At 33.3% G+C, this 19557-nt stretch overlaps 1 protein-coding gene across 1 annotated transcript; it reads left to right on the top strand.

Annotated features, from left to right (window-relative positions):
• Positions 1-236: 236 nt before the first annotated feature.
• Positions 237-16964, top strand: MS3_00009650 (uncharacterized protein; the record flags this gene model as incomplete). Its single annotated transcript, XM_035731268.1, has 2 exons — positions 237-669; positions 15838-16964. The coding sequence occupies 2 exons, from the start codon at positions 237-239 to the stop codon at positions 16962-16964; spliced, it is 1560 nt and encodes a 519-aa protein (XP_035588124.1).
• Positions 16965-19557: the final 2593 nt, after the last annotated feature.

Here is a 19557-nt window from a genome sequence, read left to right as displayed (position 1 = left end):
TAATTTATGACGGCCGAATCTAATTTCTTATTGGTTAAGAATTATTCAATAACAAACAAACACAGATTACATTTTTCTGATTGGTTTATTTTAAACGCGCCAATTAATTAATGAAATTAAAGATTAATTTTTCCCAGTTATTTATTATTATACCTTGAACATTCATAGATTCATAACACTTTGTGATAAGTTTTTATATATTAATTTATATGTACTGAAAGTGATTCATAATAACTATGGAATATTTAACAAACTCAGACCTGAACAATAATTTCTTTATCAATAATAATACAACTAATCATAATCATAACCATAATCATAATAATAATAATAATACTATATGCCTTTCACCGACATCATTAAATTTCAATAATGCTTCTTCATATTATTCACCACATTTGATTAATTTCCCACCGGAACAAATCAATACCGAATTCGATCATCATCAACATCAACATCACAATGAGAATGTTAAAGCAAAACTGAATGATAAATTGTTAATCAATACAAAACTTCCAACTTATCATGAAATTAGTAATAATAATAATAATAATGGTGATATTATTAATCCCGTTAATATACATGAGGATAGCTTTAATAGTTTAAACATTGTTAATCCCAGTATTAATAATAAAACTGGGAAGAAAACAAGAAACTCTGTTAAAACTCGTAAGTCATATTGTTTTGATTTGAATGTCTGACTGTTTATATATATATATATATATATATATATATATATATATATATATGCAGTGAAGTGTGAAGTGAGCTAAAAAAGTTGTATTAGTAATGGTTGTGTTAATCTTGAGGCATGATCAAAGAACTCAAGGAAAATAATTAGTTGTAGCTTTTCGTCAGAGATTTGTAATATATTAACTACGTGATTGAAAAGTTTTCTAGACGGATATGAAAAACTATGGAAGAAGATAAAGTGTGACATTTTTAGTACAGGCCTGTTCTAAGAAAACTGTACAGAACTAGAATCTATCGGTTTTTCACGATTATCTGGCTGCGGTCTTACAGATAATATAACTCAGTCATTTCAAATGTTATCAGATTTGGCCGCCCGTAATAAAATCCAATGTCATAAACCTTTTGTAATTTTCCTTCTTTCGTTTAATTATATTCTCTTAATCATACTCACCTCCCTTCATCTATCACTACACAACCTCAGTTTCTCATTGTGTGGTGTGTAATTATTTGAGAGTAATCGTTTTTGACAACGGTATTCAAATGTGAAATATAGAACCACAATATATGATGATACTCAATTTTAAAAAATCCTATTTTGATCTAAACTTCATTAGCCATAGATTCAAACCATCATCATAGAAACTTACATTTCGGTGGCAATTTAAATGGAGATAGTAAAAATAGAGGTGACACCAACCACTGAGTTAAGGAATTCGACTAGAATATTTGTGTACATTTGGCAAATCAAAACGGTTTTTCTTGAATATTCAACTTTCGGAAGTCACAAGATGCATTTAATTTCATCCTTGTTACTTCTGGAAATTTGGATCAAATGGTAGTCTGGATTAGAATGACTACTTTAATTATCTGTGAGAGATGGTTATTGATAGGACGTACTTAGTCATAATATCATTCCAACTATCTAATTTACAGACGTTTTTGGTTTTTCGTTGTTTATATTATGGACTGCAACTGATCGGTCAACATCGATACATATGGATAATACGCAGATTACTTCGCTATTGTAATTTGATCGCCAACTTATTTTTAAGAAAGTTGAATTTTTGTAGTCCCTAACGAAAACAATAGGGATAACCGAATACTTACAAATCAAATTCCGATCCATTGGCGGTTATCAGTTCCACGGATAACGCAGTGAATTTTGAAGCCATACCTACTGGTTTTTGGTCTCGATTGGGACATCTGAACATGGATGCAGGACTATGCAGCTGAAGAATCTTAAATATGACGACATGTGCGCACTGAATACCCCAATAAATCACAAAATTACTTTCATGATTTTAACCACTATTGTCAAAGGTTTAAATCATAATGAAATCAGAAAAGAACATTTATAAATGAAGTTGGATATGAATGGGAAATATTGTTGGATTTTCTTTTGTGAATGATTATTTCGATAGGATTTCCGACTGGTTTCGAAGTTAACTATCAACCGCTGTCGTTCACGGTTGATTAAAATACCGTTGAAAAGGAAGATGTCAAACCAGTCGAAACTTTAAAAACAGATATAGATAAATAGAAAATGAATATTTGGATGTATTCGATTGATTTTCCCAAATGTGGAATTACTGTTTGCTGTGTGAATGTGTGCATGTGAATACTCCACCCACATACTAGTTAATTTCTATAATTACCTACAATTGACGAGTTACAGTTCATCTTCGTCTTCCTCTGAGATGTACTTGGGTATTCTTCAATCTACTTTTGCAAAATCGGTTCATTCATGGTGTCGGTGCTTTTTCCATTGTATTGTAGTTATGTAATAATAGTCATCGTCATAATCAACCATAAATATTATCGATCTTGAAACTCTGAAGTAACTAGTCCAATGAAAGTGTGTTATGCAAATCTAACTACAATCAATTTGTGACAATGCTCTACCATGTTTCATTGAATCAAGTGAGTCATTGTCTCACACTTGACTCGTTTGAATTCCACTAGTCACGACTTCTCAAGGATATACACTAATCAACGATCTAATCATATGAGTAATGTAACAAATGTTCTGTACTTCCTTGTTTCAAAGACTGTCAACCTCTACAGAATGAACACAATTCGGAGAACGAGAGTCTCAATAAACTGACATGATGAATATATGGGCAAATATGATTGAACATATCATCGAATCCAGTTGCCATGGTGTTTGTGTTCTTACTGTTCTTCCTCTAATCTCCAACCTCATGTGATTGTTTAAATAAACAAATTGACCAGTGTTCATCAATCCAGTTTATTTGTTCCTTTTATCGTGTAGATGAACTATGTGAATGTGACAATGTTCGATATCCACAAATTGATTATACATGGATTGAGTGTTTGTCAAGCAACATATTATCGTCAATTGATTAGTTTCCAACTTGTTGATATTGCTTACAGACCACCCTCACCCTCCCACTTACCTGATAATCAACATATTGACCACTCACTATTTGTTTGAATGTTGATACTGTTATTGTGTAAAGTGTTTACGTGGAAGGAGAGTTAGAAACACACAGTGATGTATACACGTATCATAATGCAATTGTGATCAAACATTCTGTGTTTACTCAGGGGATTGAAGAGTACGATATTCTCGTGATCTGTTGTCACTTGTTGGATGGTGGTATGAAGTGGTGAATGTTTCTTTGTATGTTGTCACGTGTTGTGTTCAGTGTTGTTGTTCATTCGAGTGTACAACAGTATTTTGCATTATAAAATTGTCAGTTTGTTGATCACAAGTCCGATGTGTATCGAATAAGATATGGAATCAGTTAGTTTGACAGTATCTCACTATCTTATTTATAATGAGATGAATCGGAACTATGATGCGTTCAGTTGATTTATCATTCTATAAGCGAATATGCACATTAGAGTTTGTCATAATTAGTTAGTGTTTTGTGTGTTTTCAGAGAGTGAAATGAACACGACTGTGGCATTTTTGTTATCTGTAACGGTAGATTTTTAGAGTATGTCTATAAGAAATATTCTAAACGGTGACTGACTTGAGTGTGATCGAAATATGTGCTCAATGTGTCTAGATGAAACTATTTTTGATCAACGAATTATGAAGCTACCTTACAGACGGTTGATTTTACATTGGTGTTCATGAGAACCAGACACTATCCAGTCTTTTACACTTGTATTTAAAGAGCACAACTCAATCCCAATTGAAGTCACACAGGTACCAAGAAACCTGGTGTGCACAATATATATAAGCGCTCGCGATAGGCGCTGGGTTCAAATCTCGTGAGGCGGGATCGTGGATCCTCACTACTGAGGAGTCCCATACCAATACGAAGCGACCGTCCAGTGCTTTCAGGTCATGAATTCAACTATTAACTTATAAATTAATTGCTAAATAATAAGGAAATATATTATTTCGAATGTATTCGTGTGTGTGTGTGTGTTATTGTATGTTTCTGCATACATATATGCGTAGTTAGATTGAGCGTGTGTTTAATCATTCGATCTATCAAATGTAATTGACTGATTTTATTACTACAATAAGATCAGTGATAACATAATAGTGTTATATTGATTTAGACCCAGGTTAACTGATAAGTTTTTAATGTTCAAAATAACGTGTCATGTTCGAGAATTTTTATATAATGCTGAGGAGTCCCATACTAGGGTGAAACGGCCGTCCAGTGCTTCCAGGTTTCCCATGGTGGTCTAGCTTCAACTGACTCATGATTTCAACCAGTGAAATATAATTTTGTGTTCATTTAATCCAACGAGTATTGAATCTAAGTATTTGATGTCATCTACAACTATCCACCATGTTCATATTAATGCAGGGATATCACCGGATGTAAAATGTAGATCAAATTCTATAGATCAATCAATTATTGTAAATGTTTGAAATGAAATCTTTAATAAATAAGAATTATACACTCTGCTAGGTAGTGCTTACTAGTTAAATGAATAAGGGAAATGGCCGAAAATACGGCATACTTGTTGTATATGAAGAAACAATAGAGTAACATTAGTCACTCAGATTTATAGACATAAAGAAATAATAACTACTAAGTTAGTAATATAGAGAGTTTTATAGAAATTATAGAAGTTTCATAGTTTCAATCATGAACTGATATTAGTTATACTAATATGAATAACTTGAGAGCAATGAACAACTGTTTCATCCTAGCATAGGTCTCCTCAGCAATGTACATCCACGACTTATATCATTCAGTCAAGTGTTTGTATTTTCCCGTTATTCATGTGTTAAAGATCCCAAATTATTACTTTAGATTTTCGGTATATAATGAGTGAATCATCTCGTTGTATTAATTTAGTCATCATTATTTCAATTTAGCTGATTGGCTGAATGCCAACTCAATAGTTCGGATGTTATGCGTTCGCACGAGACCGAAGGTCCTGGGTTTGAAACCCGCGTATGAAATTGTGGATATGCATCGCTAAGGAGTCTCATATTAGGACGAAACAGTCATCCAGTGCTTCCAGGTTTTCAATGGTGGTCTAACATTGATCGGTTTATGATTTCAATGAAATACTATTTATTAAGTTTGATAATGACTAACAATGGTATACAGGGTGTATGTTTCGTTTTATTTGGGACTTGTAAGTTAGATAGATTTGCCACATCCCATTTTTTGATTGATTTTCCACACTATAACTCGGACCAGGCACATTTTATCGTGTTATCCACTGAGATACTTAATCGAGCTTCTAAGTTCGGGTTTCAATAAGTGCATTAACACTGGCATACATGAACATCTATTTGACGAATCGTAAACAGAACGAAACTTGTGTCGTCTAATCCATTGATAGTCACCATTCGACTTTACTGAAATCTTTTGAAATTAAGATTTCAGGCTGATTTGTAAAAGTTTTTTTTCGGATACAAAGAAAGCAAGTATCCAATGAATCATAGTTCGACGAATTTTTTTTCGTGTATGTGTGTAGCTATCAAGTGTTCATCATCCTTAGAATAATGTTTTTCCTCAGAGTATGATTTTAAAAAATCGACAACTATGGAGCTTATCTCTTATGTGTAAACTTCATAACAAGTTTGCTATATGCTTTGTTAAAAATAAATCATTGAATTCAAGAGTCAATCTGAGCTAGACCAACATTGAAAACCTGGAAACGCTGAACGGCAGTTTCGTCCTAGTTTGAGACTCCTGAGTAGTGCGCATCCACGATCCCGCACTCAGGTATCGAACTCTTAACCTCTAGACCACTGAGCCGGCCGACATCCAACGGTGTTAATGTCTAATTTCAATTGATCCATGATCTTTCACAACCCTTCATCTATTGTCTGTCGGTTCAATACCAACTCAATGGTCTAGAGGTTAGGAGTTCATGGATGTGCACTGCTCAGGATTCCCAAACTAGGACGAAACTGCCGTTCAGTGTTTCCAGATTTTCCATGATGGTCTAGCTTAGATTGACTCATGAATTCGATCATTAAAATCACGACAATCTCCACAAATACTCATTCTGATACTAAATAAATAGTTTAAAAGAAAAATGAGATTGTCTTTTTTTAAATCAAATGTACACATTATCAGAATCTAATTTAATATACAACGTAGAATTTGGAACATATACCCAACAATTTAAGTTGTGGTATTAAAATGAGCATAAATGGAATGAGATCATCATGTCATATTCCAGAACAGTAAAAAGTAGTGTAATGAACGAGTACTCAGGTGAAGAATTACAGAGTTCTTTTGTAAAATGTGAAAACCATACATTCAATACTTCATGTGCGAATCCTTCATCAATTTTCTGGAACTACGTCGTTCCTTCATTTCTATGACAATTACCCTGTTTCCATTTTCTTCAATTCGGATTGGTGTTTTATACTACTTATGTCGACATAAGTAGCATACACCGAAGTAGTAGTGTAAGTAGTAGAAAAGTTTAAACTTATAGACTATCAGTCCAAACAAAATTAAATCCGTGGTATTAGAAGGCTAGACAAAGAATGAATGTATTTATGCCATTGTAAACGATTCTGAGTCATGTCATTCAACATTTTCAACCATTGGTTTTCATGATAATTGTGCATTATGTCATTCAGATAGTCTGAATATATCATTAGATCGATAGACTGATCAATTATGTACAAAACATCAGAGGTGAAACTCATATAACCAGTACAAATTCTCTTCATTGCACAATCTAATGGCTATGTTCAGTGTTTGAATTGAAAGGTACTGAATTCGAGTCCTGGTGTGAACATCAATTCCAGGATGCAACTATATTCATCTGACAAGTTGTAAACACAGTAAAACATGAGTCGTGGATTCTATTGCTAGCCATCATTTAGCTCTATTTAAAAAAGATGCTTGTGATCAACAGAAATAATCTATAGTTTTATGTATCGATTCTCCTCTATAATAAATCAACAAACTTTCTACAGGCTACCTCATAAGCATTTAACAAAACCCCCTATGATAATAACAACAATACACAAACATAGCAACTATATTTGAGAATATGTAACAAATTTTTATCGTTTATTTATTGTAGTTAGAAAATGTGAATCCTAAAACATGAGTAGTTCATATTCAGTTATATTCTTATCTCTAATGCATTTCCATAACTTTACTTGTATTCTCCCCTCTTGCCATTATCACCCCCTACCTGCACGGAAAACAAAATGAGAAAAAAATGGTCTTAGTGATCAGTAATTTATTGTAGATTTACTTCCATGCATTAATTTTTATTTCACTATTGTTGTTAAGATTAGAAACGTTACACTTTGGATAATCAACAACTAAGTTATCATTAATATGCAGATGGGGATATGGTTTGAAGATTTCGTAAATGTTAAATATCCATAATTGACATCATGAAATAATCTTAATTAAATGATCATTGAAAAAAATCAGGAAGCACTGAACAACTGTTTCATCCTAATGTCAGACTTCTTAGTGACAGTATACATCCACAGACACCATTATAGGGGGATTGAACTCTAGGATCATGTGGTTAAGTGATAAGAGCTTTAATCTCAATCAGTTCGCGACATTACACAATTATCTGTTGTTAGTGGGTAACTATTTCCATTGATCATATCTATTTATTAATAACTAGTTTACAAATCAGTTCGTGTTGTATACAGTGAAATTTAACAATCTCCACAAATTTCTTACACTATTTATTAGTCAAATCTAATCATGGTCTTAGAGTTTGGACTTTGTAGATGACCTGGCCTTTCTATCTAGTACACACGAATAAATGCAAATGAAGACAACTAGTATTGCATCAGTCTCTTCATCAGTGGGCTTCAATATACGCAAAGGTAGAAGCAAGATCCTCAAATACAACATGGAGAACACCAACCCAATCAAACTTGATGGAGAAACTCTGGAAGATGTGGAATCCTTCACGCAGCTGTACAGCATCACCGATGAACAAGGAGAATAGGATGCAGACGTAGAGGCAGGATTGGCAAATCAATGTTAGTATTCCTACAGTTGAACAACATATGCAACTCAAAACAATTGTCAATCAATATCAAAGTGAGAATCTTCAATATGAACGTCAAGATAGTTAGTCCTACTGTAGGGAGCTGAAATTTCGAGGACTACTACAACCATAATAAAAAAGTACAAGTATTCCTAAACAATTATTTACGTAGGATGCTTAATGTTCGTTCACTGAATACTATCAGCAACAGCTTACTGTGGGAGAGAAAAAACCAACTTCCAGTTGAAGAGGTATTTAGGAAAAAATGTTGGAAGTGGATAGGATAAACATCAGGGAAATCACCAAACTTCATCACGAAGCAAGGTCTAACTATGTATTCTGAAGGGAAAAGAGGAGGGTCGAAGAACACACTGTCGACAATTGTAAGCAGACATGAAAGAACTGGAAATGATTGTCTAGAGCAGGGTTGAATGGAGAGTGCTGGCGGGTGGTCTATGCTCCTCCACAAGAGGTAACAAGCGTAAGTAAGTAAGTAGAGGGTGGTTCGAATATGAAACTAAGAGACTGAAAGTTGAACATCTTAATCACTGACCCACAATTTCACTAAAAGTAACTTAAAAATCGTATATATTTCATTTGAATTAAGAATGATGTTTTGTTAAAATCACACCATAGAAACATTGACACATAAAAAGGATGTGCATAGTTATAACTGTAATAAGGTTGATATTGAATAAAATGGTCAACGTTATGTGCAACGTTTTGAATGTTCAATATCTGTGTTACATCCAGCTCTTTCGATCACTTTTCCGTTCATTTAGTGAATAAACATTGCATGTCAGAATGTAATTTTTATGAAAGATTACATTTTAAGCCTTGACACTTACTACATTTGTGTTTTTTATTCATGATGTTGGGTTGCATTCTACTGAACATATTCATGTAGCCCCTCCCCTCCACTAAATATTACAAGAAAATGACTGAGAGTACCAAATACAACACATTTAGATGAACATAAAAAACTTTGTGAATAAACCCAGTCACAATTGTTTCAACATACTTCATTTGATTGAGATCACAAATCGATCAAAGTTAGATAACCATTAAAAACTTAGGAGTACTAGACAGCTATTTCGTTCTAGTATGGGACATCTCAGTGACAATACCCATCCATGACTCCGCAATAGGGATTTGAATTTAGTATCATCTTATGTTGTATTGTTTCTTGAATATTTTCTATTTACCTAAGTGTAACCGGAAGAAAAAGTGGTAATATTGTTCATTTTCAATTGTTGAGATCATGAGTCAATCGAAGCCAGACCACTATGGAAAACCTGGAAGCACTGGACGGCCGTTTCATCCTATTGTAGGACTCCTCAGCAGTGCGCATCCACGATCCTGCCTCGTGGAACTCGAACCCAGCACCTATCGGCCTCGCGCGCAAGCGCTTAACCACTAGACCACTGAGCTGGCAGGCATCCAACTGTGTAAATGTCTAACTTCAACTAATCGACGAAATTGAGCGACACATCCACCATTGTCATCAGTAAGGTACTATCTCACGACAGACCCGGTTGAACTCCACTGGTCACTGCTTCTCACTAGAACTTCAGGATATACATCTTGTTCATTTTATCAATTCAAACAATTTACTTAATTTTATTATCCGTGATAATAAACACCGAAATATTATCGATTTTTTCTCTCTAATAGTAAAAACCATTATCACAGAAAACATTTAAGTAACTAGTATGTCGTCTTATCTACTACTCAATTAATATATTGACAAAGTTGAGACAAACTACTGGATTTAGGAAGGGAGATGTGGAAGCATTACATTACGATACTATTTTACATTAATAATTCATTTTTCTACTTTCTCCTATCAAGCTATATATCTATATTTTTTTAATTTAACGATCTTCATCAATTATCAGTTGAAGATGGACTCAAATTAGGTCGCTTCTTGGAATGTTTCCTTTTTTCAACTTGTTCGCTTTTTTGTGAATGTGTGTAAATGGGCGTGTGTACGGGTGGGGTGGTGTAGTGGTGGTTGGTGTTTGTGTATTTTTACATGTGCTCATCATTAATGTGTGTGTGTCTGATTTTAAAGACACCTGGTTTTATACACATTGAGTATGAAAGTCATTTTCCTTCACATGATTAGATATGTGTGTTTGTTTGTCTTCCTCACCTTCCTCCCTCTCCACCTCTCTCTCGCACTTTCTTTCCCATTTCCAATTCATATGAACCATAATCCGGTTTGATTACTTATCATAAGCTTCATGTAAATTCTAAGTACTATGTAAATGTAAAATATCTGGATTTGAGAGAAATTGTACTAATCATCATAAGATGGATAAAATCTATCTATTCTGATTAGAAATTTGTCTAGACAATACTCACATCTGTCAGTATCAGTAAGGGTTTGAATGTTCCCCTTGTTGATGAGTTTTTGTTGATATATATATATGGATTTTAATGAGAATTGCTTCCATGTAGTTGTCTCGAAAAATTATTATGTACTCACTAGTCATTAGCTTTGAGAGGAAAAATTTCAGAGTTCTAGTGAGAAGCTGTAACCAGTGGCGATTAGACGTGTCTAATGTGATGAAGATATCCAATGAAGATAATCGGAAAAAGGTAGAGAAATATTTTGGATTGACTGAAATCGGACTTGGACATTATTGGATCCCGACTAAGTGATCTAGAGGTTAAGAGTTCACTCGGAAGACTGACAGTTCTGCGTTCGATTCTCGGTTGCAAAATCGTAGATGGGAACTGTCAACTTATTAATGTTTAGTTTACTTAACATTAGTTACTATCTAGTGATATACTAATGAGAGGAGTGTATGATAAGAAATCCTTGTACTAGTATTGCAATAGTGTGGATTCATTCATACCGATGACCCTCGTGAATCGTGTACACTAAATGAACCCAAGCTAAATAATTATTGTTTGTGGTCTAAAGATTAAACGCTCTACTCGAAACTTGAAGATTCAAGGTTAGATCCCTTGTGGTAGGTTCATGGATGAGGAGTTCTATTTTAGGACAAAATGGAAATCCAATGCTTTCTGGTTTTTGAAAGTTGTCTGACGAAGATGGATCTGGGATGTAAACCGTTAGATGATTATGAATACAGTGATTTTAAGTGCTGTTAGAGGTATGAGGGCAGTTATCACTTCACGGTTGTCCATTAGATGAAGAGAGTAAATAATCAATTATTTTCAAAATGTTATAAATTTAAACTTAGAGATCATACATAACTTAAAGACACATTGGCTTATACATGTTTCGGTTTAAATATAAAGGATTATAATGCTTAATTATAGAGCATTATCTATTCTTATGAGGCCCAAAATACCCTGGTACAAAAGAGAATCAAAGAAAGTTCACTCTCTCACTCAAAATTTTATCACATGTCCATGTTTTTATAGTTCTGTCATAGAAATCCTACTCACTGACTTCACAAAATAGGGATACTATTCGAGAAAATGAGAAAATGAAAAGTGAGCTGGTATATTAGACACAAAGGGTTCATCTAGAAGGTAAAGAAAGAATAACTACAAATCACCAGTGTACATGATCTCTACTATCTTGAGAGATGAATGAAATGACTTCTGGTCATCACCTAATTATGAGACTGCATCCACTGATGTTACTTCATTGAATAATAACTTTTTATCAGTAGGGTTTTTTTGTAGAGATTTTAGAAATTTCTCTGATTGAAATCATGAGTCAATTGAAGATAGAACACAATGAAAAACCTGGAAGCACTGGACGGTCGTTTAGTCTTAGTATGGGACTCCTCAGCAGTGCGCACTTCTAGTGGTGGTGGTGGTCTAGCTTCAATTGACTCATGATTTCAATCAGTGTAATAACTTTCTAACAAAATCAAGAAAATAGTTAGACTGAAGTGAACAAATCATTATCAGACAAACTGTAATCGTACAAAATAGAAACAAACAAACAAACAAACAAGTTTCAACGAGAATACAAACTATTCCCCTCCCCCTTTTGTTTTTCAATGAACTTCCCTTTTCTTTTGTCCACATTGCTGATCACTCGTCATGCCAGCTTAACTTATCTATCTATCTATATTCTATGAATAATACACGACAATAAATACTGATAACACTATTATTGAAGAAGAAAAAAATTATCAATAATGTGTTTTCTTTTTTTTCTTTTTTCTTATGGGCTTCTTTTGTGTTATACTCATTTCTTTCATTCTTTCCTTTTCTTTTTCCTTTTTCTTCCTCTTCTTCTGTCTGATCTACACAATAAATAACAACAACAAAAAAAAAATAAAAGAAATCAAACTGAAACTTCATTTTGATCCAGACTGAATATAAGAATGATTTATATTTGAAAGGTGTGTTATGTCTGTGTGTGTGTGCGTGAAAGAGAGAGGGTGAGGGAGAGGGAAAGGGAAAGAGAAATAGAGAGGGGGTAGGGGTGAGAGTAGTGACTATGAGCACAACTCACTTATTAGATGAAATTCATAGACATCTGTTCATGAATTTACTACCATGTCTTAAATTATTTTTTTTTTTAAATTTTTTATTATGGTAAACTAATAAGTAACAAAATAGAAAAAAAAAGGGGTTTGATCTACATAGAGAATAAAACTTTGAAAATATTCACCTCATTTCTAAATATGAATAAAATAATTCAAGTCAAATGAAGATGAGTGAAGTATGGTTAAAGTGTAGTTAACCATTGTATATGTATAATTGAATGTATGTTAAGTCAATGGATGGATGAGGTTAAGGCCTCAAGTCATCATTACTGGTCAATGTAAAACACATGTCAATTTTGATTTTGAATACAAAGATATATATATATATATATATATATATATATATATTGTATTAGAAAATTTGATCGGAATAGATTTGAAGTCATTTTGTTACTTTTGTTCTACCGTGGAAAACTGACTGATAACCAATTCAATTGCTATTGTGTTATTTGAATCTTATTAGTGATGTTTAGAACTGTAATGAATTCATCTCTTCTTGGTATATGTGCACCTTGTGAGGATTTCCTTGATATTGCTTTAATTCACAAATGTTATAAGCAAAGATGAATGTTGGCTAGTAATGGAATCCAGGATGTGTATTTTGTCCTATTTGGGATGAGTCACCTGGATACATCTACATCCCAGAGCTAATGTTGATGTGATGTCGTTTAAAGTTAGTGGTATTGAGTTCGAGTCCGAGAGTGAACATCAACTCTGCGATGTAGGTACATCCAACTGACGAGTCCCAAATAACAAGAAACGTGCTAATCATTATCCATCTTTGCCTATAATGCTTGTGAATTTAGGCAATATAGAGGCAATACGCACAGTATGCCAATAACAGACTGATCAGTTACAGTGCTAAACATCAATGGGAATATTCAAGTAAACAATACCAAGTCAATTTAAACTTCGTCCCATTATGCAAGCTAGTGGCCATCAGGACTAAATAACTAAGTGGATAATGCGATGGCGTTTGAAGCGAGTGGTACTGGGTTCGAGTCTCAGAGTGAACATAAACGCTGCGATGTAGGTACATTCAACTGACGAGTCCCAAATAGCAAGAAACGTGCGTCCTGAGTTCCACTGCTAGCCATTGTCTATCTTTACTTATAACTGATAACAAGTTTTAATGAAAGACCAAAAAATTTAATATTTTTTCTCTTCAAGTACAAAGAAGAATTCAATTTCACACGAGAGTATTACCAATTTAATATATGTCTAGTCGTTTTTTTGGTACTAAATGAATGTTGTCAGTTAAGTTGTAATGTGGTCAATAGTCTAAGTAGCTCGACATCACGTGCACTATGCTGAGACATTAGATGGTGTTTGAAGATCTTACAAGGAGATTTGATTGATTTAACAGTAACTTTTCAAACTGTAGAAATGGGTAATGGGAATTAGTTCTTTTAAAATTACAAGTACACATTACTGATAAGTATTACCTATTGACTAACATCAATCACGTAACTTGATACAAGGTGTTATATAAATGAATGTTTATGAGTTCAATTATTTGAGGAGATTCAATGCTTCTTTAATAAACGTTATATTTGTGCTACTAATAACCTCGGTCAAGAATAAATCGTTGCTGAGCGGTGTTATCAACTAACTGTATTCAATCATCTAATCTATACTATATATCTCGTATTCATCAATAGGATTGTTTAAAGTAAAGTTATTTATTAATCGTTTTAAGGAGTTCATATCTTGGTTATACCAGGATACATACACACAAACAGCTGTCAGATTGTGTAAGTTGTAGATTCACTCCATTTATTTGAACTTAAATATTCATACCGACAAAATCAGTGCGATTTACAGTCTATTGAAGTTTTCTTGAAATCATAAACGGATCTTAGTTAAACGATCATTGAAAACATGGAAGTACTGGACAGCTGTTTTGTCCCAGTATGAGGCTCCTAGTGATAGTGTACATCAACAACTCCACCACAGGTAACTGAACCCCGGATCTTAAGATCTCTTGAAGAACCTTTGATTATTAAATCGTAAATTCGGCATCCAATGGTTCACATGGTTAATTTTAATCAATTCACGATATCTTGCAGCCTTACTGGGTTCAAACGTCTTATTGGAGATTGTAGATGGCCATACTAGAACGAAACTGCTTTCCAGTGTTTCATGATTTTCAATGATCTTCTAATACCAATTCCTAATATAAGCTATGGAATGTTGATCTGACAGTCTTTTCTACTGAACTACATTAAGTCTCATATGGTTGTATGTAATTATTAATAGTAGAGTTTATTACCGCCAATCGAAAGAAATTCCTCCAGAGAGAGAGACAGTCAAGTTTCTGTCGACAATCCATCATTGAATTAAGGTAATTAACTATTAAGTTTCATGAAAAGGAGGACTTTTCAAAATTAAGCAGTTTATTAATATATCTGTCAGTTATGTGTATTATACTGTAGTATTTTCTAGAGGTATTGTTTTCACTGAAACAGATAGTTTAATCGTAGTTCACTCTTTGCTTTAACAACATTGTTGAGTTGCCAGTGGTTATTCACATTTGAGTCCTATCGCATACATAGGTACGTTGACCGGATTTTTCAGGGATTTCCATATAGAATCAAACCCTCTTGTTCTAGACAAACCGATTCAATGATATGCAAAAAGAGAACTTTATGTAGAAATTTTACCTATATCTCTGAAATCAGTTGTATTAAAACACTTAATTAAGTAAAGTTGCAAAATTGGGTCTGTTACTTCCATTGAAACATTCAAAACAAAACTATTCACTTCAAAGAATAAAACATCTTGGAAATCTTGATCATAGTCTGTGCACGATCAATAGTTGAGATCGTGAGTGAATTGAACCTAGACCACTATGGAAAACCTGGAAGCAGTGAATGGTCGTTTCATCCTATTGTGGGACTCCTCATCAGTGCTTACCCACGAACCTGCCTCGCGTGGTTCGAACCCGGAACCTATTCAACTCGCACGCGAGCGCTTAACTACTAGACTACTGAGCTGGCTGGCATCCAATGATGACACATCCACCATTGTCTCCAGTAGGTCACTATCTCACAACAGACCCAGTTGAACTCCACTAGTCACTGCTTCTCACTAGAACTCCAGGATATACCTCTTGAAATCAATCATTACATAGTCTTAATTGTATTATCACTAATCAATTGAATTGTTTACAATTATCATTCATTCATTCCTTCTCTTTTTTTTTCTTCTTTCATTTTAGCTAAACAATCGATTATCCAAAACAAAATGAAAACTTCAACCATAAGTAAAAATCAATTAATCAATAAAGAAATCAATAATAATGATAATAATATTGATTTAATAAATACTATAGAAACAAAAGATCATTTATTATATGATACAACATTAACATCAATGAAACAACCTAAAAAACGTGGACCTAAAAAGAAACCATTAACAAAAGAACGTGAAACACGTTTAAAAAATCGTCGTATAAGAGCTAATGCACGTGAACGTAGTCGTATGCATGGATTAAATCATGCATTAGAATTATTAAGACGACATGTACCAACATTTTCAACAACACAACGTTTAAGTAAAATAGAAACATTACGTTTAGCTAAAAATTATATTAAAACATTATCAGAATTATTATTAATGAATAAAACTCCAACACCATTAGAGATGGCATTAAATTTAACTGATGGTCTTTCACAGAATACAACAAATTTAATAGCGAATACATTACAAATTAATCCTAGAATATTAATACAATTACAACGTCAACAATCTTCTTCATTTCTTCATCATCATGATCATCATCATCATGAACAACAACAACAACAACAACCAGTCAATGAGTCAAATAGTCATGATAAATCAGAACATAATCAAACCAATTCCCTATCATTATCCTTATCTTCATCATCATCATCATCATCATCATCATCGTCATCGTCATCATCATCATTATCGGACGAGTTAAAGTGTACAGTAGTTACATCAAATGAACCAATGAATTTATTAAGTCCTACTTCTAATACTACTATTAATAATAATAGTAGTAGTAATTGTTATGAAAAAATATTGAATAATCAAAATTCTGTTATACCAAATTCATGGAATATTAATTTCAATCCTGTATTAATGAATTTTCAAAGTAATAATAGTAATAACAGTCATTCAACTGTCTTCTATCCAAATTCTATTACCGATTGGAATCAATCGAATTTGTTAATTCCATCAGTCATTCCATATAATAATCCTGATAATGTACATAATAAAACTAACAATCAATCTATGCATAATACTAATGCTAATATCAATGAAAATATTCATAATTATGAACAGTCATTCTTACAAATGATGAATAAATCTCAATTTTAAATGTAGAATTAATATCATGTGTCATTTTATTTTCTTTATCAGTTTATTTCCGTTTTCAGATTTACACTACTAACTACTTATATAAGTAGTTTAAATTATAAAATTAAAAACATGTTGGAGAGAAAATAAGATTTTTTTTCCCGGTTTTTTTTACAAAATATCTTATATAGTATTTTCTAAAGATTTTAATCTAGAGAAATTATTGACAAGATACTATTTTCATATTTTAAAGAAACAAATTAGTTTTTTCGAAAACAATTCAAATCAGTATTTTTCTTAAATTCAGTTTATTTTGTTTGTACATAGAAACTATTCTTACTATTATGTTTTGTACAGAATTTTTGTGTTGATGAAAAGAAACTTTTATACAGTTTCAAAATGATTTATCTCCATGTGAAATACACTTTTTTAAAATGTTAAACTGATTTATTCCTGTTCAAATGATAATTTTTCCCATAAGATACGGACCCACAAATGCCCTGGTACGGTTGAGAGTGGGGAGAGTCAACTCTCCCTCTCGAAATGCTCTCACATGGCCACGTGCATACAACCACTGCCAGGGAAGTCTGACTCATTGCATTCTCGTGACATCACTGTTGTTTACGAAAATGAAAGGATGAGAAGCAAATATCCGGTTCCATAACCAGGTTGGTGGATATAGAGGCTCCACCTAGGCCAGGGAACAAAAGGAGTATGAACCAATTATTGATCATCAGCTACCATGAAATTGATCCACTGCCTTGTAGATCAGACCTATAGGTCGAAGGCTCGGGGTGTGGCCTCCTGAGAAAACCCTTCACTTCAGTTTAAGCACTCGAGCAGCATCCCAGCCCTCACACAAATCGTATGATTTATGTGGCCCCTTTGGTGCCTTCTTGTACCAATGTTTATGTCTTTAAATAATAAATAAATGAATAAATAGTTTAAAAGATAATTTTTCCCATCAGATATCAATTCTCAACAACAAAATCCAAGTTGTGCAGTTCATTTGTCATTTGTTATACTAATAATATTGTGGATTCCCCTAGATTTATTCAGTAAATAATTACTAGTATGAAACTCTTTAGCTGTACGCATCTACGATCCTGGAACCTGTAGTTGAACCTACGACTTTTGATTTCGTGAATGAACTTTTAGACTGTAGACCACTGAACCGGGTTTCAGTGATGTATAAATTTAACTTTAATCAATTCACGATATTATCCGACTATATTCCACTGTCTTCAGTGAGTACCTTCTTCACACTAGATACAGCTGAACCCCAAGGGTTGTAATTTCTCACTAGAACTCCAGGACTTTTCTCTCAAATCTAGTCATTAGTGAGCATATAACAATCGTCAGTACAGAATGATATGCAATCGAGTAAACTACTCACCGACTAAACAGTCATGAGAAATGAAACCAAACATACAATTATGATGAACAGTCATCATTAGGTTAATAATAATAATTTTTTCTACATGGTTTAGATCCTAAACGATCAAAACTAAGAAATACTAAACGGTTGTTTCGTCTTAGTACAAAACTATTAATTAGTACTGATCCATGACTCCATCACATGGAGTTAAATCCAATCCACTGAGGTCTCAAGAGCGAACTCTAGCCATACTGATTTTCAGTTAGTAATATGAATCATAAAAATTCAACAACTTCCAAATACTCCCCTGTATTAAATTCATTTTTATATTGTTCGTTTCAATCTTACTATTGATGTTTGGAACTTTAGTTGATCAATCGCTTTTGTGCATCCTGTACAAATGGCTTAGATATTGTCTTAAGTCACAAGCACTATAAGAAGAGATGGATGATGGTTAGTGGTTGAATTCAGGAATCCCTTTAAGTAATGAACAGATTATTATCCCCCCCAAATAATCAGTCGATTATTTCATCTTAAATCTTTCTTATTTTCTATTTTGAACAAAATCAAATTTATTCTATTTCTTATTATTATGGTGAATGCTACTTATATTGACAGAAGTAAGTAGTATTTAAAACCAATCAGAAGTGGAATGTCTGGTAGCAGAAGTTTAAGAAGATCGAATTATAGAGAACGGGAATGTAAACAGAGAGTAATTGTGTTATATCCCGATGAGAATAATGAATGGTAACTGTTGAGATATATTCCTGGACTATTACTATACATATATTTTTATCGTATAATTGTTAAGTAACTAAACTATGAATATTCATGTTCCTCTTATCATAAGCTCTATTTTGACCTACGAACCATTTTTGAGTTATTCCCAGTCTATTAATTACAGTCTTCCACATTCACAGCCACATTTGGCCAAATCTTGTACAAATGTTGTTTCCTATTTTATTGGCACGATGTAGTCTGTTTGGTCTGTAGATAAACCCAGTATGTTTGAAATACATGATTCATATCACAGAGGCTCAGATTAGTGTTCTGGACTAAAATTGCTGGGCTAGGCGGCAAGCAGGACCGATAAAGACTCTAGACTACTCGTACTTGTTTTATGCGTCATTGATCCGGTCGATAATTTACTGTTCTCTAACTGGCGGTATTATTACATTATATATATGAATAGGGCACACAGGCCACAAGATATAACAACAGGAATAAAAGAATGAT

Source organism: Schistosoma haematobium, chromosome 7 (assembly GCF_000699445.3).
Source record: "Schistosoma haematobium chromosome 7, whole genome shotgun sequence".
In the NCBI taxonomy this organism is placed as follows: Eukaryota; Metazoa; Platyhelminthes; class Trematoda; order Strigeidida; family Schistosomatidae; genus Schistosoma; species Schistosoma haematobium.
Note: the sequence above shows the minus strand (reverse complement) of the source record. Positions and strands in the feature narration are given on the sequence as shown.